Source organism: Sorex fumeus, unplaced genomic scaffold (genome assembly GCF_029834395.1).
Source record: "Sorex fumeus unplaced genomic scaffold, SorFum_2.1 ptg000014l, whole genome shotgun sequence".
In the NCBI taxonomy this organism is placed as follows: domain Eukaryota; kingdom Metazoa; phylum Chordata; class Mammalia; order Eulipotyphla; family Soricidae; genus Sorex; species Sorex fumeus.
The window spans coordinates 37,232,816-37,254,387 of record NW_026606071.1 but is presented as its reverse complement, the minus strand read 5'-3'; the positions used below and the strand labels follow the sequence as shown (position 1 = coordinate 37,254,387).

At 57.8% G+C, this 21,572-nt stretch overlaps 1 protein-coding gene across 1 annotated transcript; it reads right to left on the bottom strand.

The window, feature by feature from the left end:
* Window positions 1-3,803: 3,803 nt before the first annotated feature.
* WNT6 (Wnt family member 6) lies at window positions 3,804-21,344 on the bottom strand. Its single transcript, XM_056111779.1, has 4 exons — window positions 21,157-21,344; window positions 8,057-8,277; window positions 7,647-7,972; window positions 3,804-4,270 (listed from the first exon to the last, which is right to left on the bottom strand). Exons 1-4 carry the CDS (start codon window positions 21,234-21,236, stop codon window positions 3,809-3,811), a joined length of 1,089 nt encoding a protein of 362 aa, XP_055967754.1. The 5' UTR covers window positions 21,237-21,344; the 3' UTR covers window positions 3,804-3,808.
* Between the last annotated feature and the right edge of the window lie 228 nt (window positions 21,345-21,572).

Sequence of the window (21,572 nt, the reverse complement as noted above, 5' to 3'; positions counted from 1 at the left end):
AGACAGACGTGCTGCAGCCATGGGTGGGGGGCTGTCCCATCCACGACGTGCTCCCCTTCCTCCTGCTTTGCTTAAAGGACCCTCCTACCGGCACCCCCAGTCCCTGAAGCTCTGGGGGTGCCTATCCCCACCATGGCATGCCATCTGTCTGGGCATCGTTACTGGTTCAGGGAGAGGTATGTGACCCAGCGTCCCTCAGGGCACCACGTGGGTTCCGGCTCCCTCTGAGAATGCGGACATCAGGCTGCAGAGGGGGGAGACAGGGGTTCAGAAACAAACAGAAGCTGCCGGGGTCTGGGGGGGGGATGAGGGAAAGAGGTGGAAGAAAGATGGGGGCAGAGACCTCAACCCCAATTCACAAGTCCCCTAGAATCCCCTAGAATCCCCCGTGTACATGTTGTTAATGGGCTCCACTCAGCCGATGTTTTCGTTCATTTGAGGGATTTGGGGCAGGGGGCGGCCACATCCAACTGTGCTTAGGGGTCACTCCTGATGGTGACTAGGAGTACTTAGACGGTACCGGGGATCAAATCTAGGTCAGCTGCCTGCAAGGCAAGCACCACCTAACCCCCTGCACTGTTTCTCTAGCACTTGTTTATTTGGGGGGAGGCAGGGTGATAGGATGGGGGTAAAGCTCTCTTTTATACACAAACAACTGCTTTTGATACCTGGCACCCCCTATCCTGAGCCCCCCCACAAGTGATCCCTGAGCACAGAGTCAGTAGTAAGCACAGAGCACCATTGGGTGTGACTTTTCCCCCCCAAAAAAAAATAGAAATAGGGGCTGGAGCGATAGCACAGCATTTAGGGCGTTTTCCTTGCATGCAGCCGACCCAGGTTCGATTCCCAGCATCTCATATGGTCCCCCAAGCACCCCCAGGAGTAATTCCTGAGTGTATAAGCCAGGAGTAACCCCTGTGCATCACCGGGTGTGACCAAAAAAGCAAAAATAAATAAATAAATAAAATAATAATAATAATAAATACATCCAGCAGTGTTTAGGGACTATCCCAGCATAGTGCTTGGGGGTCAGCTTGGGGGTCACGCCCATCGGTGCTTGTGGGAGCGCTGAGTGTCAGGGATTGCCTCAGGGCCTCCTGCCTACGAAGTATGCGCTAACCACTGAGCTCTGGCTCCAGCCTGCCCTAATGCAGAGGGGCCTGTCCGGTACCTGCAAAGTGTCAGTTCAGTTCCCCTTCTCACGGTCACCACCACTGGTTCAGCTTCAATGTGAGGCAAACGCTCATGTGTCAAAGGCTGTGCTCAGTGCTCTCAAACAAACAAACAAAAACCTGACCCACCATTCTCTAAGGCCATCCGAGATGACAGTGGCTGCGAACGCTCTTGGAGGGGAAGTGGCACCCAGTGACGTGCAGACTCACCATTCCCAGCTCGGTGAGTGGTGGGGGACACCTGATGGCACTCTCTCACGAGGCCAACCCCCAGACTGCTGCCAATTCTCTGCCTCCCCTTTGCCAGGGGCTCTCTCTCCGCCTCTGCCTTGGTCTGGTTGTGTTGGCCAGAGTGAGTGATGGCGATAAGGTCTAACCTCTGGGTACGATTAGTTCTGCCTGCCCATGAGAGCAGCCTCCTCTGAGAAGTGCGGCCACGTGCGGCCTCTAGCTGGAGCAGAGGCCCCAGGAGAAGCTTTGGGGTGCTCGCTCTACAAGGGGGGGCCTCTCAGGCCGCCCAGTGAGTGACCACGGGTGGTAGTTCCACCATCTGGAGAGGCAACACTTAGCAGAGCCCGAGCAGAGGCCTGCCTCTGGGTGGGAGAGAGACTTATAGGAGTTAAGGGACCTGCCTTGCCCGCAGCCAGCCCAGCACCCCACAGAGGGCCGAACCAAGGAGCCCCCAAGCCCTAGCAGGAGAGAGCCCTCAGCACAGAGTCAGGAATAAGCCCTGAGCATCACCAGATGTGGCCTCAAAAACAAACAAACAGGGGCTGGAGCAATAGCACAGAGGGTAGGGCGTTTGCCTTGCACGAGACCAACCTGGATTCAATTCCCAGCATCCCATATGGTCCCCTGAGCACCGCCAGGGGTAATTCCTGAGAGCAAGGCTAGGAGTAACCCCTGTGTATAACCGGGTGTGACCCAAAAAGAAAAAATAAAACATGGACCTTGCACGCAGTCAGCCTGGTTTCAGCCCCCAGCACTCCGTATGGTTCCCTGAGCCCCACCCAGGATCAATGCCTGAGCACAACCTGGAATAGCCCCCAACCCAAACAATAAGAAACTGGACTAGAGCCTGTATTGGAATTTTCCAATAAGCATCCAGCCCCCGGCCCTGGGCGCCGCATCTAGAAGATGCTGGCCAAACAGGAGGAGGAGAGATGTGTGTGTGTGTGTGTGTGGGGGGGGGGGGGGCGGGTGTTTCTCTGACTTGCAGTCATTTGGCGCTGCTGTCACCCCCCTCTTGCCCTGGAGGAAGACGGTAAGAGATTTGACTCTGGGGGAGGCAGAACTCCATTATCTTTCTCAGCATCCCCAGAGGAACCAGAAGGAAGTTTCTGGTGGTGGGGGGGTGTTGCTGGGGAGGGAAGCCACAGGACCACTTAGCTAGGTTTCCCCCTCACCCTCTGGTGTGCTCAGAAATGTTTTCTCTCGGGGCTGGAGAGATAGTTGAGTGGGGAGGGCGCTTGCCTTGCTTGCACTCGGCTGCCCCTGGTTCAACCCCCAGCATCCTTATATGATCCCCTGAGCCCTGCCAGGAGTGATGCCGGAGTGCAGAGCCAGGAGTGATCCTGAAGCACCACTGGGTGTGGCCCCAACCTTCCCCCCTCTCCCCATTGCTTTATTTCAGTGAGGGGATGCGGCTTCATTTTCTTTCTCGTGGAGCCTGTTGTTACAAAGAACTGATTTTGATTTTCATCCCGTTCCAACTGTTGATAAAGCGCTTTAATCAGAAGGGCCTGGGTGGTCCTCAGAGCTGACCCTTGGGCTCCCCAGGATCATGAGAGCTAGGAGGGAATGTGGAAGTGAGGTCACCCCACCTGCAAAACTGCCAGGAAGGCTGAGCTGAAAGCTGAGTGCACCCCAGAGCTTCTGGGCCCCTCTTTTTGGGAGGAACCCTCTGGGGCGGCCACTAAGGAGGGATTGCTAGTTAAGCCCTGGAGATATAAGAAGACATCGAGGGCTGGGGCTGGAGCAATAGCACAGCACGCAGGACACTTGCCTTGTGCTGGCAGACCCAGCTTTTGTCCTAGGCATCCCATATGGCGTTCTGGGCACTGCCAGGAGTAACTCCTGAGTATCACCAGGTATGGTCCCAAAAACCCAAGATAAACAAAAGAAGACATCAAGGGAGAGATATGGGAACCCTCTCATCACCCTATGTTTGGAAACCCCCTCAACACCCTGTGTGTATGTGTGTGTGTGGAGGGGGGGATTAGGGACTGAGGGTGACCAAATGCACCCTCAGCCTGCCACAGACCAGGTGCTACTTGCATGGATGTTATCCCCTGCTCACACAGTTCTTCCAGAGCTCAGCTCTCCCGGCCCCCAACTCCATCCCAGCCCTGCTGGTTTAAATATCTCTTTATTGATAGGAAACCCATTGGTGAAGAGGCCAGTAGTTGGCAGGAGCCCCCCAATCAGGGACCGAGATGCCGCTGCTTTGCTTTTCCATCCGGGTGGAGAGGCCAGAGAGGGCCTGTGTAGACTCCAGAAGGCCCTAGAGTCAGGCTGGGCGGCACGGGGAGAGCGAATGTGTGATGCTCCCGGCTCGGAGGAAACCTCCAGCGGCCCTCCGACTCCCCTCCGCATCAGTTTCCAGAGCCCGGGAGGGTCCCTGCTGGCGGGCTTGGTCAGAGGCAGAGGCTGAGCTCCTTGCGCACGCGGCAGCGGTGGCACTGCACCACGCAGCACCAGTGGAAGCGGCACAGGCAGTTCTCCTCGAGCTGCACGCTCTCCTGGCGGTGCCCGCGGCCGCAGCACAGCAGGTCACAACCGCTGAGGTCCGGGGCGCTGCTGTTGCAGGCGCGGCCGCGCGTGCCGGGCGAGCCGGTGCGCCGGTTGGGGGCACAGAAATCGGGCGAGTCGGCGGCGTAGAGCAGGTCGGCGCGGCCCGGCGGCTTGAGGGAGCGCACGGCGGGCAGCAGCGCGCGGCCGTCGTTGGTGCCCATGACGCGCGAGGCGCCGTGGAAGCGCTCGAGGAGGCGCGCGCCCACCTCGCGGAACGGGGGCAGCTTCTGCCAGCAGGTGCGCAGCGCGCAGGAGCCCGACAGCCCGTGGCACTTGCACTCGGTGCGCGTGTGACTCCGAACCGCCTGCGGGGTGGAGGGCCAGGGGTGAGAGAGGGGGGCGCGATGAGGGTGGACAGGAGGAGGGTTGTGGGGGGGGGGGATCAGGGGAGCCCAGGAGGCACGGGAGGGAGGTGGGGGGAAGAAAGACAGGATGGAGGAGGAAGATGATTGGGGCATCCCTGTGGGCACACAGAAGGTAGCATAGATCCCAGGACCCAAAGCCAGGTAGGGCACAGGTGTTGAACAGCAGGAGGAAGGGGCAGGTGTGAGGCTCTTTTCCCAGGGTGGGGTGGGGGTGGGGTGTATCCTGTCCTGCCAACAGGGACCCCCCTCATTCTTTTTTTTTTTTGCTTTTTTGGGGGGGGTTGGGTTACACCCGGCGATGCACAGGGGTTACTCCTGGCTCTGCACTCAGGAGTTACTCCTGGCGATGGTCAGGGGACCATATGGGATGCTGGGAATCGAACCCGGGTCGGCCGCATGCAAGACAGACGCCCTACCTGCTGTGCTATCTCTCCAGCCCCGGGACCCCCCTCATTCTTAACCCTCAATGTGTGTTCCTAGAAGACTCCGAGGCTGAGACACGGGGCGCAGAAAGGCCCATTGTCTAGGCCTTTCCCAGGGGGACTCAGGCGTCCCCGTAGCTGGGGGCAGGGACACACTTTGGGGGTGAGTAGGCTCAGGAGCTCAGATGTGGGTGCCCACTTCACAGACGACCTCCTTTCTTCCCTTCCTCCCTCTCTGGGAGTGGGAGCTTGGGGACTTCCTCATTGCAGAGAGAAGGGGGTGGCTGCTGGGGTTCTGGGTCCATGCTGGGCGGGCAAGGGGCCATGCACTCACAGCTTCCCTGCCCCCCACCCCAGCACCCACCCCACCCTTTCCAGGCTCCCCACCCCACCAGCCTCCCCTGCCCTCACTCCCTCCTCTAGCCCAGATCCGGCCCTTTCTTTCGGTCCCCACTGCTTTATGTTTGTGTGGAGGCCACACCCAGTGGTGCCCAAGGCTTCCTCCTGGCTCTGCACCCAGGGATCACTCCGGCAGGGTTCAGGGGACCTATGTGGTGCTGGAGGATCGAACCTGGATTGGACACGTGCAAGGCAAGCATCCGACCCACCGTGCTATTGCTCTGCTCCAACTCCTACTGCTTTAAAACAAAATAGGGACCTCTCAGTGATATTCAGAGGCTATGAGGACTAGACTCGAGCACAGGGAGGACCGGGGATCGAACTCAGGGCCTCGTGCATGCTAGGCACGTGCTCTACCATGTGTCCTGTCTCTGCAGCTCTGACCCCTGCCTTTGTCTCCCTTCTTCACCCACCCCTGGCAGCTCTCCCTGCTGGGGTCCCTCAAGGCCTCAAGTCTTCCTGCCCCTCCAGACCCCCAGGCTGGCCACCTCACTGTCCTCCAGCCCAGCCTCACCCCCACAAGCTTCCCAAGTGGTCTCCATCTGCCACGCTGGCTCCCACCACACTTGTTATTGCACACACATATGTTAACACACTCCCATGAGCACATGCCCACACACATCAACACAGATCCACATATAGTAATCCACACTGCATGTATTATCACACCCACATATTAACATAAACCTATACCACACCACATATAACATGCATCAACATATGCCCACATACATTAACATGTGTCCTCAAATATTAACACATACATATTAATATATGCCTACATGTATTAACATATGCCTGCATAGAAAACACCATGTGCATGAACCTATACACACATTAACATGCGTCCATATACACCAGCATGTGTGCACAAATATAAACATGCCAGCATTTAACACGTTCCTATGTGTCCACGTGTATTAACATATGTCCACATACAGCTACATATACTAACATTCATTTAGTAACATGCCCACATATCAACACATGTTCTGCATGGAGACATTACTGGGCCCACTAGAGCAAATCGATGAACAACGGGAGGACCCTAACTAACTAACAAACATGTACCCACATGTTTTAACATGAGCCCACATGTGAACTTGCCTACACATATTAACATGTGCCTTGTCTATTAATGTATCCAGATACTTTTGCATGTATTAATAAGCTAACACATATCAATCCATGTATGTCCACAGAGCATCATTCCCACCCTCATTTCCTAACACACACTTGACAGCATGCTCCAAAACCTCACACACTCACATACCTATTCATACATGCACTCACACACATTCACATACACTCCACTCACACATATACTTACACACACATACTCACACACTCACATACTTACACTCACATTCATATGCTTACACTCACACTCAGGTACTTATACACACATACACTCATACACATTCACACACACTCCACACTGACACATATACTTACACACATACTTACACCAATAACACTCACATACTTACACTCACATTCACATACACTCACACACTCACACTCATATATTTATACTCACACACTCACATGCCCAAATATACACTCCACCCACTTTCACATATACTCACAGACCCACATACACTCACACACATTAATATATGCCTATGTGTTCATTATTAATATGTTAATAACATTAACATATTAATATGTTAATATACTCACACACATATGCTCTGGCACACACATGAACACACACACATACACTGACATACATACTCCCCCCCCCAACTGAAACACACACACATACTCCCCCCTCACGCACACACTCCCGGCTGACACACACTGACAGTCACGTACACACACTGACACACACATTCTCACACATAATTACATACTTATACATAATTACTCACATAATTACACCCACCCTCCCATATACTCACATACTCACACGCATACTTACCCTCACACTCTCATGCACATTCACACATTCTCACATGTTCACACCATCATAAACACATGCACACATTCATTCACACACTCATAAACCCTCCCACACACTCATATATACATACTGACACACATAGTCACACTCACCCTCCCCCACAAACACATTCACAGCTCACACTTATACACTATACACACTCATTCACACAGACATACACCCCCCACAAACTTCCATACTCACCAACAGCACACACACACACACACACACACACTGACACACTCCCATATATACTCACACACATATGCTCTGGCACACATACGGACACACACACATACACTGACACACATACTCCCCCCCACACACTGAAACACACACACATACTCCCCCCTGACACACACTGAAACACACATTCTCACACATATACACACACACTCCCCCACACACGGACACATACACAGCGACACTCACATATACACACTGACACACCCACATACACACTGACACACACACATACACTGACACAGACACACAGACTGACACACACATTCATACACGCACTCGCACACGCACTCCCGCCCCTACTCACCAGCCTGCCGGCCTCGTTGTTGTGCAACTGCACCAGCGCCCGGATGTCCCCGTGTCCCCTCTTGTGCTGCGCGTCCATGAAGAGCCTCGACTTCTCGTCCCCGAAGTCCACGTCGTCGCCGCAGCCGCCCCACTCCCATGCCGCGCTGCCCTCGGTGGCGCCTGCGGGGCCCCCGGCGAGGTCGGGCAGGCCGGGGGGCCTCGGGACGCGCCCGCGGGGGGCCTGGCAGCCGCACTGCAGCAGCTCGCCCATGGAGCAGGCCTGCGTGACCGCGTGGCTGGCCCCCGCCGCCGTGATGGCAAACACGAAGGCCGTCTCGCGGATATCTGCGGGCGCAGGGCAGGGGTCAGCCCCACTCCCACCCCCTGGGCCTGGGCGGTCCCCCCAGCCCCACCCCCCTACACACTGACCCTGCTGCAGGATGCGCCCGAAGGCCTTGCTGTGGCTGGAGCAGTTCCAGCGGCGGAAGCGGAACTGGAACTGACACTCTCGAACCCCGAGCCGCGCGCCCCGGGCCAGCTCTGCCACCACTTCCGGTTCTGTTTGGCACAACTCCGCCTGCCGCCCCGCCAGCCGCCGGGCCTTCCTGCAGATGCTGGTGGGGTCCATGACCAGAGGGCTGCCCACGGCCCTGGGAAGCAAAGATGAGCGGGTCAGGGGTCACCTTGAAGAGGGGAGGAGGGAGCGACGCCCTCAGCTGGAGCGGGAGACTCTGGCCTCTCTCCACACCTGCCCCCCACAGGCCCTGCAGCTGGTCCGGCTGTGTTCTCCGACTGTCCCCATCTGTGTCGCCTCTGAACCAGATTCCAGACTGAAACCTGCCATGGACCAAGGAGAGAGGCCTCTCCTTCACGTCAGCTGTTCTTTTTATGGGGGATGATGCAGTTCTACAGTCCCACTCACCCAAGTTCCTCCTCCTGCCTCTCCTAGGAGTACCCCCAGGGCCACAGGGACCTTCTCAGGGAGCTTGGTAATAAAAGACCCCATGGAGGGTCAAAGAGAAAGTACAGTGGATAGGGCCCTTGCAGGGCATGCAGCCGACCCCTCCCCCCAGTTTGATCCCTGGCATCCCTTGGGGTCTTTTGATTGGTGCTACAGACACGTCACCCCCTGCAGAGTTCTCAGAGACCCTCAGCGCTGGAGTCTGAACCCACAAGCTGCCTCCAAAGCACAGCACCGAGCACCATCTTCTTGGCGTCCACGTGCCTCTCTCTCTCTCTCTCTCTCTTTTCCTTCAGCAATAAATCCTAGGGTGTTGACTCGGGGTGAAGACCTCTGTCAACACGTGCAAATTCAACAAGCCTAACGCCCCAAAGCCGGCCGAGGAGGAAACGAACAGAAGCAAGACCACGAGAAGGGCAGCCACGGAGAGGACAATCTAGAGACCTGAGGCCTAGTGGATGGCCCCAGGAAGGGCGTGCCTGGCCTTGGGGGACCACACGCTGGCTGGGTTGGTTGCACCGTGCAGACGCCGGAGGCAGGGATGAGATGAGACAGGGTCAGGTGATGAGGATGGTGGGGACGTCACAGCCCCCCACTCACCCAAGTTCCCCCTTCTGCAACATGGGGGTGGGTGGAGGAACGCCCCTCCTGCGGAGAGCTACCCCCAACCCCCGTGATGGGGACAGAGACCCTCTTGGGCTTGGTGATAAAAGACTCCATGGAGAGGGCCAGAGTATCACAAGCCTCCTCCCCCCTCCCCCCTCCCCTGGTTTTCCACCAAGCAGACCCAGGCAGGGCTGGCATCAGGGTTCACCTCTGGGTGGGACCACCTCAACCAGGCGGCTCTTATTGGAGAGTTCAGGGGTGCCAAGGGGATCATGTGGAGCTGGGGAGGGTTAACAGGAGGGCATACGGGGCAGGCAGGGGAGAGAACATGGGAGGGCATGGTCGACAGTTCCTCCTTGTCCATAGGGCATCACCACTCGGGCACCAGGTGCCCAGCACACTCTTGCCCTTGACCCAGAGAAGACGGGTCTGCCTGCAAGAAGGGAGTCAGGGCTTCAGGGAGCCAGGGCCAGCAGGCACTGGGCAAGGGAAGCTTACAGGAAGGTGTGTGGGCCTCCCCCCACCCACACACAAACACACACATACCCATAGACTACACTCCCGCACACAAACACACATGACACTCACCCATAAACACACACGCCCATACATGCCACTCACCTAGTCCCCCCCACACCCATACATGCCACTCACCCAGAGACCACACACACACACACATACAACCATCATATATATGCACTATGCAAACACCACACACACACATACATGCCACGCACATACATACCATATCACACGTGACACACCCCACACATGCACACAACACACCGCATATACATCACATAGCTAGACATAGGCATGCCATAAAGACACACCACACGTACACCACACACATACACATACACACACATACACACCATACACACCCATACACACCCACACACATATACACATTACACACCCACCAGACACACTGCACACAGCTACACATGATACATAACACACACATGTCACACATACACACCACACACAAGTACACATACATCACACACACACACCCAGCCCCTGCCAGGCCCGTCCTGGTCCCGAGCTGAGGTTCTCCGGGCAATGATGAGACTTAGGATCCAGGCCTGGTCAGCTCTACACTTGACTGTGGCCGGGTGGGCACAGCCCAAGCCCCCTGTGCCCCTAAATATGGTCAGAGCAGTGGGGAGCGGGTGGAGGTGGGGATCGGGGTGGGGTATCCCACCTGGCTCCCAGTGAGCCCCCCGAGCTGGTGAGTGTCCCCCACCCCTCATCCACTCCTCATGGTACGGGTTCAGCAGAGATAAAAGCCCGACACCAGGTACCCCAGAGGAGCTGTTTTTCTTGTCTCATTTGGAGGTATCCAGGCACCTGACTTTACCCCAATTTTTTTTTTTTGCTTTTTGGGCCACACCCAGCGATGCACAGGGGTTTACTCCTGGCTCTGTACTCAGGAGTTACTCCTGGCGGTGCTCAGGGGACCATATTAGATGCTGGGAATCGAACCCGGGTCAGCCGCGTGCAAGGCAAACGCCCTACCTGCTGTGCTATCTCTCCAGCCCCCACCCCAATGTTTTTTTAAGTTTTGTTTTTGCGGGGATAACTTCTGGTATTTGCTTGGGGAGCCGTGTGGTACCAGGCATTGATTGAATCTGGGCCTCCAGCATGCAAAACTATACCCCAGCTCTTCCTGCAAGTTTTTTTGGGGGGGAGGGGGCACACCCGGCGATGCTCAGGGATTACTCCTGGCTCTGCACTCAGGAATTACTCCTGGTGGTATTCGGAGGACCCTCGGGGATACTGGGAATTGAACCTGGGATGGCCACATGCAAGGCAAACGTCCTCCCCGCTGTGCTATCACTCTGACCCCCTGCCTTCCCATTTGTATGACGAACATTTGCACATCACAAATGATTCACAGGAGACTGCTGTAAATGTGATCTGTTTCCTGACGGGAGAAAGCACATCAGGACAACTGCCTTTGGGTCCGTGGTCCTTGGCTTCGTGATGGTGCTATGGAAACAGAAGACCGTCCGGGTTTCGCCGGTTTCACGGGCCTGGGGAATCCTGGGCTTGGCTGGTGTCCACTCTCTCCTGCCACCTGCAGGGCGGACTTCACCTGGGAGTGGGGGGGTTCTTCGAGCCGGCCCTCCCGCACTCTGCTGCTCCGCTCCGGCTGCTCCAGCTCGCTGACTCCCTTCTCCCCCAAGGCTGCCAGGCTTATCTCCCCAAGGTTACTCCCCCCAGGAAGGCAGGAGAGGATGGGGCACATGGGGGGACCAGCACGAACCTCTTGGCCTTGTCTGCTTCTCAGGGGATAGAGATAGGAGAGGAATCGGTGGGGGGTGGGGGGGGAGACGGGGGAGGCAGAGGAGGGGTGGAGCTGACCCTTGGTGGGGGCGAGGGTCTGGCTCCCCAGCTGGCCGGCTGCCTGGGAACGAGGCTTGTTTACCCGCTGGCCAGGAGAAGGGATGGGCAGGAGGAACCCCCAGGGACCAGCTTGCTCTCTCCCCTCCCCTCCTGGCGGCCTTCCTCAATCGCAGCCAAGTCCAGAGGGGTGTGGTGGGGAAAGGGGTCAGACACTGAGGGCTCGCTCCCCTCCCCGAGGGGCCCAGGCCAGGGGGGCTGAGCTCTCTGGGCAGTTCAATGTCCTCTCCCTCCTCTCCAGACCTCTATCCTTGGAGGAGGGAGACTCAGGAGATCCAAATTCCCCAGCAGGGGTCCGATCCCCAGCACTGCAGGGTTCCCGAAGCACCTCTGAGCAACACCCCGGGGTACTGGTATGGCTCTGCTCGCCCCAAATCAAAATAAAAATAGAATTCAAAAGCAAAAGAAAAACAGGGCCGCCAAGAAAGTACAGGGGTTCAGGGGCTTGTCTTGCATCCCACCAGCCAGCCCTAGTTCAGATTCCTGGCGCCACACACGGTCTCCAGGCCACTGCTAGGAACCATTCTGGACCACAGAACCAGAAACAGCCCTTGAGAACTGCTGGGTGTGGCCCAAACACTACCACCACCCCCGCCCCCCCCCCATTAAGGGACAAAGAACAACAACTGGAACCAAAACCCCACACATTTAAACTAATCAAAAGAGCAGGAACTGGGGCTGGAGCGATAGCACAGCAGGTAGGGAGTTTGCCTTGCATGCAACCGACCAGGGTTCGATTCCTGGCATCCCATATGGTCCCCCAAGCACCACTGGGAGTAATTTCTGAGTGCATGAGCCAGGAGTAAACCCTGTGCATCACTGGGTGTGACCCAAAAAGCAACAACAACAACAAAAAGAGCAGGAACTCTGAAAGGGGCCTGGGAGTCAACTGGAGAAGGGGGGAGCGAGGGGGGAGCACATTCTAGAATGTGTGAGACTCTAAGTCCCAGCCCTGGTTCTGAATATTCCCCCCAAAGTCCTGGGGAGCATCCCCTCTCCCCTGAGCACTGCAGGGGCAGACGTGGGGTGATCGGGGCCCAGAAGCTCGGGGTGAACACCAAGCCATCCAGAGCATTTCCCGGAGTGACCCGGGGTCCGTCCAAGGTCCCTACAGGGAGACCCCATAGAATCCACAGTAAAATGCTCTCTCAGGCTCTGGGTCAAGATTGGCAGAGGGCCAGCTCAGAGAAGTAACCCCCTTTTGAGAGCACCTGAACCTGGGGTGCCGGACCCCCAGGAGTGGTAGGATGTAGGGATGAAGTCGTGGTCCATGGACTGTTCCATGGCAGCATGGCAGGGCACCTCACAGTCTGTATGTATACAGGAAGGGAACGAGACAGCCCTGACTGGTGCCACCATCTCCTTCCTTCATGGGGAGCACTGTGAGCTGACTGGGGTGACCTCAGTCATTTACCCTGACACTTCCTATGACTCTAAGCTGGGGAACATATCCAATCTACCTGTCCAGGATTCAGTGGCCAAAGGAAGGCCAGAGACTCACTATCTACCATCCCTCACATCTGACATGGGGGGTAGAAGGAGAAGTGGGGAGACTGACCCTGGCCATTCAAGTAGAGGGGTCCCCCTGGCAGGAAAGCTGGATGCACCTTCCAAACTCCTGGGGGAAAGTGGTCCCAGGAGTCAGAAGGATATGGGGATCTTGCTGCCTTGCTCACTGTCCTCCTGGGCTGTGAGCCCTGAGCCTGTCCAGGCAGCACCCCGAGCTTCTGGGCCCCGATCACCCCACATCTGCCCCTGCAGCCATCCAGATCTTTCTTAACTCCTCTCCAGTTCTCAGAGTCTATCTTCCCAGAAACCTACAGCCCTGGGCCAGCCCTCCCCACCCCTCACCCTCTGCAGGGACCACCCACTACTCACTGGGGGATGAAGGTGAGGGCAGTCTCCTTACCCCACAAAATGATTCTGTGATGCTTTTTCCTATTTTTTTTTTAATAATTGAAGAGTGGAGGTCTGAGAGTGATCAGACAGAAGATAGGGCATTCACCTTGCATGCGGCCAACCTGAGTTGATTCCCTGCATCCCATATGGTCCCCCAAACCACCAGGAATGATCCCTGAGGGCAGAGCCAGAAATAACCCATGAGCATTGCAGTGTGCAACCACCCCCCTCAACCAAAAAAAAAAAAACCCACAATTTTTAAAAATAAAATAAAATTGGGGAGGCGGTGGGCCATGGGGGGTCATAGCTGGGGGTACTCTGGGGAACCCTATGTCTGAGAACCATATGCACTGTCAGAGCCCTATGTCAGAACCATACGCTGGGGTCGGCCACATGCAAGGGACAAGCCCTGACTCAGGGGCTGGTCCTGGCTCTGTGCTCTGTGTTCGGGGGTCCCTCTTGGCAGGGACCCTAAGAAGTGCCAGGGATCAAACCCAAGGGCTGGCTACATGCAAAGCATGTGCCTTAAGCCCAGAACTTCTTCTCTCCTCTCTCTCTCTCTTTCTCTCTCTCTCTCTTTCTTTTTGATGGGGTGTTGCTTTTGAACCTCACCTTGTGGTGCTCAGGGTCACTCCCAGCAGTGCTCAGGGGATCGTAGGGTGCAAGGGATCAAACCCAGGGCTCCAACACACAAATAATGAGCTCCAGCCTTTTGGGCCATCTCCTTGGCCCCATGTTTTCTTGTCTAAAATCTGCCACTAGACAGAAAATTCTTTATAGCTGTGCCAGGAATCCAACTCAGGGCATTCAACACGCAAGCCAAACACTCGATTGCTGAGCCGCGTGTGGACCCTTCCAGCAGAAACTTTACTATCGCCGAGGTTGAAGGGTCTGGGCCACGCCTGGCAATGCTCAGAGCTGACTCCTAACTCTGCATTCCAGGAGTCACTCCTGATGATGCTCGGGGGGATGGAACCAATGGTGTCTTAACCTCTGTGTGGCCCCCCGGTCTCAGTAGAAAACTCTTTATTTGTTTAAAATATTTTTTTTCTTTTTGGGTCACACCTGGCAATGCACAGGGGTTACTCCTGGCTCTGTACTCAGGAGTTACTCCTGGCGGTGCTCAGGGGACCATATGGAATGCTGGGAATCAAACCCAGGTCAGCCGTGTGCAAGGCAAACGCCCTACCCGCTGTGCTATCTCTTCAGCCCTAAAATATTTTTTATTGAAGTACTGTAATTTACAAAGTTATTCATAGTACCCAACTTTATAATCAGCCATGATCTAATTCCATGTGTACAGTTTTCCTGACCTCAACCCCATCCCCAGTATCAGAGACCGCTTCCACCTGGGTTCTGGGGCCATATGGGGTTGAGGATCAGCTGCATTGCAAGGCAAATGCAGTAACCGCTGTCCTATTACTCTGGCCCCAGAAAACTAAAGATCTGGGGCTGGAGCGATAACACAGCAGGTAGGGCATTTGCCTTGCACGTGACTCACCCAGGTTTGATTCCCAGCATCCCATATGGTCCCCCAACCACCGCCAGGAGTCACCCTTGTGCATTGCCATGTAGCACTGTATGTAGCACTGTAGCACTGTCCTTCCATTGTTCATTGATCTGCTTGAGCGGGCACTAGTAACATCTCCATTGTGAGACTTGTTGTTACTGTTTTTGGCTTATCGAATCCGCCACAGGGAGCTTTCCAGGCTCTGCTGTGTGGACGGGATACTTTCGGTAGCTTGCCCGGCTCTCCAAGAGGGACGGAGGAATTGAACCTGGGTCAGCCGTGTGCAAGGCAAAAACGCCCTATCCACTGTGCTATCGCTCCAGCCCCATTGCAGCCAAAAAAAAAAAAAAATTAAAAAGGAAAAAAATTTAAAAATTTAAAAAAAAAATAGGGGCTGGAGTGATAGCCCAGCAAGTAGAGTGTCTGCCGTGCACGCGGCTGACCTGGGTTCGATTCCCAGCATCCCATATGGTTCCCTGAGCACTGCCAGGAGTAATTCCTGAGTGCAGAGCCAGGAGTAACCCCTGTGCATCGCGGGGTGTGACCCAAAGAGCAAAAAATAAATAAACAAACAAATAAATACAAAGATCTCCCAAGGCAGTCCCACAGCTTTGGGGACCCGCCAGACGGGGGGGGGGGGGGGGGGGGGGGGAGAGGGTGGCGGCAGGGGGCTGCGGATCCTGGCTGTGCCCTGGGCTCGCTCTGGGATGGTCTGGAGAGCCTGTGCCCTGTGTTTGCTTGAAACCCTCCCCGCCCCCTCCCGCGCTGGGCCGCACCCCTTCTTCACTTCACTCTTTCCAGTGGGCTTTTCTTCCCATCCCGATTCTTCTCTGGACTCTGCACGGCCGCCTGGGGCAGCCGGCCAGCAGCCCGTGCCCCCACCCTTGACCTCTCAGCCCGGATCTCTGCACCCCCTCAGTGCGCTGCGTCCCAGGCAGGGCCGGGCCGTGCCCCTGGACCGGCGGTGTCCTCTGGGACCACGCCCCTCCGCGGTCCCTCGGCTCAAGGGGGTTACAGACCCTCCCGCTGCCTTCCCCTCTGCCCGGGGGTGCCCTAAGCAGCCCCTCCCCTCTATTTCCCGACTCTTCTCCCTCCCCCCAGGAGCCCCCCACCGCCACTGCCAGCCGCCAGCAGAGGGAGCCCTGAGTCCTGGGGCCGGGGGTGGGGGCTGCATGGGGGGGGGGGGGTGGAGGTGGGGGAGGTGGGTGGTGGAGAAGGGGCAGAAAAATGCTGCTTGACGGCTGTGGCGGCCGGGCCCGGGCCTGTGCCCGCCCGCCCGCCCGTCCGGTCCTGCTCTGTCTAACTCGGTAATTACCGCTCCCCTCCCCCCCCAGTCGCCGCCCCCACCCCCACCGCCACATCAAAGCCCCGGGATGCCCCAGCACCATTAACCCCTGCCTCCCCGCCGCCCGCCCCTCCCCCGCTCGGTAGCGAGAGGCGGGGGGGGGCGGGGGGGTTGCCCCCTCCCATCCGCCCTCGCTCTACCCGAAGGCTGTCTGTCTGTCTGTCTGCAGGACAGGGCCGGGGGACCAGAGATGGATACGCGTTTCCCCTACTCGGGGGAGAGCCCCCCCACCCCCTAGGAGGCAGCCAGGTGCCAGCGATCTTGCCCCGAGCTGGCCTGGGGTGGGGGTGGGGTGGGCGTGCAAAGGGGGTCTGTGGAAGGGCAGCCCCCCCACCGCACGCAGGACAGGGGGCGCCCGGCTTCCTCATTCTGGGTGGCGCGGGGTCAAGGCGGGCTCGGGTGAGAGGGGGCCTGTAGGGCTAGCGCAGAGCCAGGTGGAAAGGAGGAGAGGGACCCGCGACCCTCCCCTCGCTGCCCTTAGGGGGCGCTCTCCGCCCTGCCCATCCCGGCCCGGGGCCAGGCCCCCTCTGTGCCCGCTGCCAGCGCGCCCCGCCCACCCGCCCGCCCGCGCGCGCTCATCCTCTCCATCAAAGTCCACGTTCTAGAGTCCCCCTCGGCTGGGCCCTGGTGATCAAGCCTCCCACTGACACCACCCCCCTTCCGATGCTCCCGCTGCTATTCTGGCTTCTGAGGAGCGCCCCCCCCCCCCCCAGGAAATGTCAGCGTGCCAGATTCTGGGGGCTCAGGGCATGCTCTGGCCTGGACTCAGCCTCCTCTCGCCCCTGCCCTTTTCTGCTCACAGCCCCATTGTCTCTCTCAGGGGAGGCTGCCAAGACCGGAGGCCTGGGGTGGGGGGCATGGCATGGACAGCCCACCCCACCCGGCCGCATCCCACCCTGAGCTGGGAGGGTGCCCGAAGCAGCCGGCACTGCCCAGGAAGGGGCAGGGGGAGGGGGCCCAGAGACAGACAAGAGGGAGAAGGGAGACTAGCCTGGGGGTTGGTGGGGGGTGCAGGTCCCAGCCGGAAACTCTGGGACCCCTCAGGAGCTGGGGTCCCTTCCCTGTTCCCCTGGAACAGGGAGGGGGGTCACTTGCCATGACGCTGGCCTGGTCTCTGGTTCCTCTTTCCTAAGGGAGGCGTGTGGGGGGGGGGGTCAAAAGACAAGAGTAGATGGGGGCGGGGAGGCGACAGGGAGGGCCAGTCTCTTTCATAGAAAATATGAAACAGAAAGAGGAAGAGCGAGGGGGGGAGACTGATCTGGCCATTCTGTGAGGGTGAGCTATTTTCTACACCCACTGATTGAAGGTATAAATAAAGATGGGTCAGACAGTGAAAAGAATTGGCTGGGGGGTTGGGGGGGGGGCCCTGCAGGGAGGATGAGCAGAGGGAAGGGGAAGCCCGCTAGTGACCAGGAAGCTAGAGCCTCTGTGTGTGTGTGTGTGTGTGTGTGTGTGTGTGTGTGTGTGTTTCTCTCTCTCTCTCTGTATGTCTCTCTCTCTGTCTCTGTCTGTCTGCCTCTCTGTCTCTGTCTGTTTCTGTCTGTCTCTCTCTTTCTCTGTCTCTCTCTGTCTCTGTCTGTCTCTTTCCATCTCTCTCTGTCTGTCTCTCTGGCTCTGTCTCTCTTTGCTTCTGTCTGGAGGACTGGTCTGGGGGTCGGGGGCAGAGCCTACAATGGCCTGGAGGCCAGAAGCTGGACAAGATGACCTCAGGAGAGCCTGGCCCTTGTCCTGGAATCCGGGATTCTGCGATTCACCAAGATAGGGCTGCAGATGGACGGGAGGTGGGGAGGCAGGAGGCAAGGAGGCTGGGCAGGTAGGAGGGAGCCTTCTCCAGAACCTGGAGCCAGGGCTCTGGAGCCTGGGCCCCTCCTTGTCTGGGGCCCCCTCCACTCCCAGCCTGGCTGCCCGGGGGGTGCCGCAGGTTTTCTGCCCCCCAGGGAGCCCCGGGTTGGGCCGCATTCTCGGAGAGGCAGGGAGGGAGCGCCAGCAGCAGTTCTTAGAGATCCAGGAAGCGGCTGCAGCCTCCAGTTGCTCAAGACTCCAGGGGAGCGACGAGAGGGGAGGGTGGGAGGGGGAAGGACCCTAGGGGGCTGGCAGGACCTCCAGGACACCTGGGCGGCTGGACCGGACTCAGCCCAAAACGTGATCTTGGAGGGCCAAAGGGGAACATCCCCAAGGAAGGACTCGGGGCTCACATCAAAGGGCGGACGTGTCCGAGGGAGGAGAGAGGGGAGTGGGCGCCTTATCACCCACGCCTCACTCTTCACCCAGCCCGCCCCGCAGCTGCGGCCATGAAGGCCTCTGTGTTCCCCCACACCTGCCCTCCTCTCCCGGCCCCTCCTCCCCGCTTCCCCGTCTCCCAGGGACCAGACCTCTCTCTCCCCCCTGGCGGTGCTCCCACCCAGTGCAGTGGGGCCCCAACAAAAGAACCCACACAGGTCTGGACCTCAGCAGGGTGAATCGACCAATTCAGCCACCAAACTGCCCCCAATCTTGTTAGCCTCAGGGGCCCCCAGAGACAAAGACTCAGCCTGGGGATCAGGGAAGGGAGATCCGAGAGCAGATAACTGTGCTTGGAGGGAAGAAAATGCGGTTACTGGCATTGTTGCCCAACCCATGGGTGCCATGAGTGAGAGTTCACGGGAGAACAGAGCAAGTGGCATTTTATGCCTTTATATGGGGGGAGGGGCATACCTGGGATTGCTTCTGGAGGGGAGGGTGGGGACCAAACCCTGGCAAGCTCACCCTCTGAACTATCTCTCCAACCCCCAGAAGCGGCCTTTTTAACTGAAATTGGACTGAAGAAAAGAGAGGGAGGGAAGACAATGAGCAAATGAAGAAACTCATCTTTATTCCTTGTAAATGGGCAAAGTGAGCTGCAGAGAATACCCAATTGAGTGCTCCAGGCAGGAGGAGGTTTGATCCCTGGCACTATGTGAGTCCCCAAATACCCCTTGAGCAATCCCTGAGCACAGAACCAGGAGTAGCCCCCAGCATGAGTCGATGAGGCCCCAAAACTAAAACTAAAGAAAGAAAGGAAGCAGGCAAAGTTCGGGGGAAAAGAGAAACATCCCTTTAAATGGCTTACTTACTTGGGACCCTAGCTTAAAAATTCTAAAGCAAACCCCGTTTTGCCCAGGGCACTTCTTGACCCAAGAATTTGAAATTTGGGGGCTGGAGCGGATAGCACAGCAGGTAAGGCGTTTTGCGTTGGGCCGACCTGGGTTCGAATCCCAGCATCCCATATGGCCCCCTGAGCACCGCCAGGAGTAATTCCTGAGTGCAGAGCCAGGAGGAACCCCTGAGTACCGCCCGGTGTGACCCAAAAAGAAAAAAAAAGAATTTGTAATTTGAACGAACAGAACCTACACATAATGAACACTTCCAACGTCAGATCATCTACTCTCAGATCTGCCAGTCTGCCTCTTTTAGAGTTGAGAAATTGGGAGGAGAAATGATTTGTCCAAGGTCACCCAAATTAACTCCAGGCTGGCATTGGATCTCAGGTGCGTCTACTTCACAGCTGTTACAGCGGGATAAACCAGAATCTAAGGAAGCAGGTTCCCTACTCATAACCCGCGTTGTCCTCAACTTGCCCCCTCCTTGGCTCTCTCCGGCTTCACAGAAGAGAGATCCCGCCAGCAGCACCCGGGATCCCGGTGTCCTGGGAAGAGAGGGCTCTGCCCCCAGCACCCCTCCTTCCAAATCCCGGGAGGAGCAGAGGATAGACAGTCTAGCCAATGACACGGCGATATGCAAATAAACCCAACCCTGCCTTCTTAGGATTGGCTGGTGTATCAGCGGTATTTTGTCCAAGTCCCTCCTCTCGGAACACCCAACTATTCCAGGCGGGTCTTTGCAGCCCAGGAGGTTGCGAAGAAGAAGGAAAAAGTGTCCTGTATCCCCATCTCCCAGCTGGGCACCCACCCTCCCAACCCTTAGTCCCACTTCCCAAGACGCAGAGTTCCTGCCTCCTTAGCTGCCCTAGGTTTCTGTTCCGGCTAGGGCCAGATCGGGAAGCCAGATCTGGAAACACATCCCCATCCCCGGAGGGTCAGGCCTGCATCTCTTCCCAAAGGAACCCTCCCAGGTCCCCGGTGACCTCCTGAGTCGCACCTTTTCCCCTCCATGACCCCACGCCCCTACACCTGGGAGGGCTTGGGTCCCTTTTCTGGACCTTCTCTTTTCTTTCTTTCCTTGGGGGAGGAGAAAGCCGAGAGAAAGCCGGAGGTCTGCCTCAGTTTCCCCTTTACCTCTCCCTGCCCTCTACCACCGCCCGCTCTGAGAGAGACTCGAGGAAAGCGGCTGGAGACCGGGTGGGCAAAGTGGAACGGCGAAGCAGCAGCTGCCTGACCCCCCACCTGAGCCTTCTGCCTTGTTCCTTTCCCTCTCCGCAAGCCCGGTCCCCCAGCCCTGAATCCAGGACCCACCTAGCACCTTCTTCTTCTCTCTCCTTTTTTATCCTCCCCACCTCACCCCCAGCTCTCTCTGTCCATCCATCGCCCCGGGTCCCAACTCATCCGGCAATTCCTAGGTGCGTTCCGCTCGGGTACCCCCGGGGAGCGCGCGTACCACAGGCGGTGCGGCGGGGCGCGGGGCTGGCGGGAGTGCCCAGGCGGAGGCGGGCCCAGGGGGGCGGCACGCGTTTCCCCTATACCTCGCGCAGCCCGGCGGCGCTCCAGCAGCGGGGGCGCGGCTGGGAGCCCAGCGGCGGCGGGTCGCGAGGGTTTGGGATGGTTTTTAATTTTTTTTTCACACCCTCCCCCCCACCCGGAGAACCTAGTGGGCGCAGCACTCACCACCACAGCCCGCCGACGTGCGCCGGACACAAGAGCAGCAGCAGCAGCAGCCCGAGGCGGGAGGGCGCGGGCGGCAGCATCGTGAGCGCGGGGGCCGGCGGGGCGCGCGGGAGTCGGGGCGTCAGCGCGAGCGCGGCGCTCGGCCGGCGGCGGGGGGGCCCATCCCGGGCGCGCGAAGGGCGCGGCGGAGGCGGAGAGCCGACGGGGTAGCCAGAGCCTGTGTCTCCTGCAGAGCCCGCTCGGGAGAAGAAATCAGAGCCGGGGGCGGGGGTGGGAGGGGAGCGGGCGGGGGCGAGGTAGGGGTGGGGGGAGGACCGGGGAGGAGGCTGGGGGGCGGAGAGGCGGGGGGGGGGGGGCGACCGTTGCGACAGTCAGGCGGCGGGACTCGCGGGAGGGAGCCGTGCGCCCCGGGGCGG

Bases quoted from the DNA above. Each gene is read 5' to 3' on its own strand.
- WNT6 (XM_056111779.1), bottom strand. From the start codon at position 21,236: ATGCTGCCGCCCGCGCCCTCCCGCCTCGGGCTGCTGCTGCTGCTGCTC. The intron at 8,278-21,156 runs GTGAGTGCTGCG...TTTGCTTCCCAG, and splicing joins CACGTCGGCGGGCTGTGGTG to GGCCGTGGGCAGCCCTCTGG. The intron at 7,973-8,056 runs GTCAGTGTGTAG...CTGCGCCCGCAG, and splicing joins CGGGCGCATCCTGCAGCAGG to ATATCCGCGAGACGGCCTTC.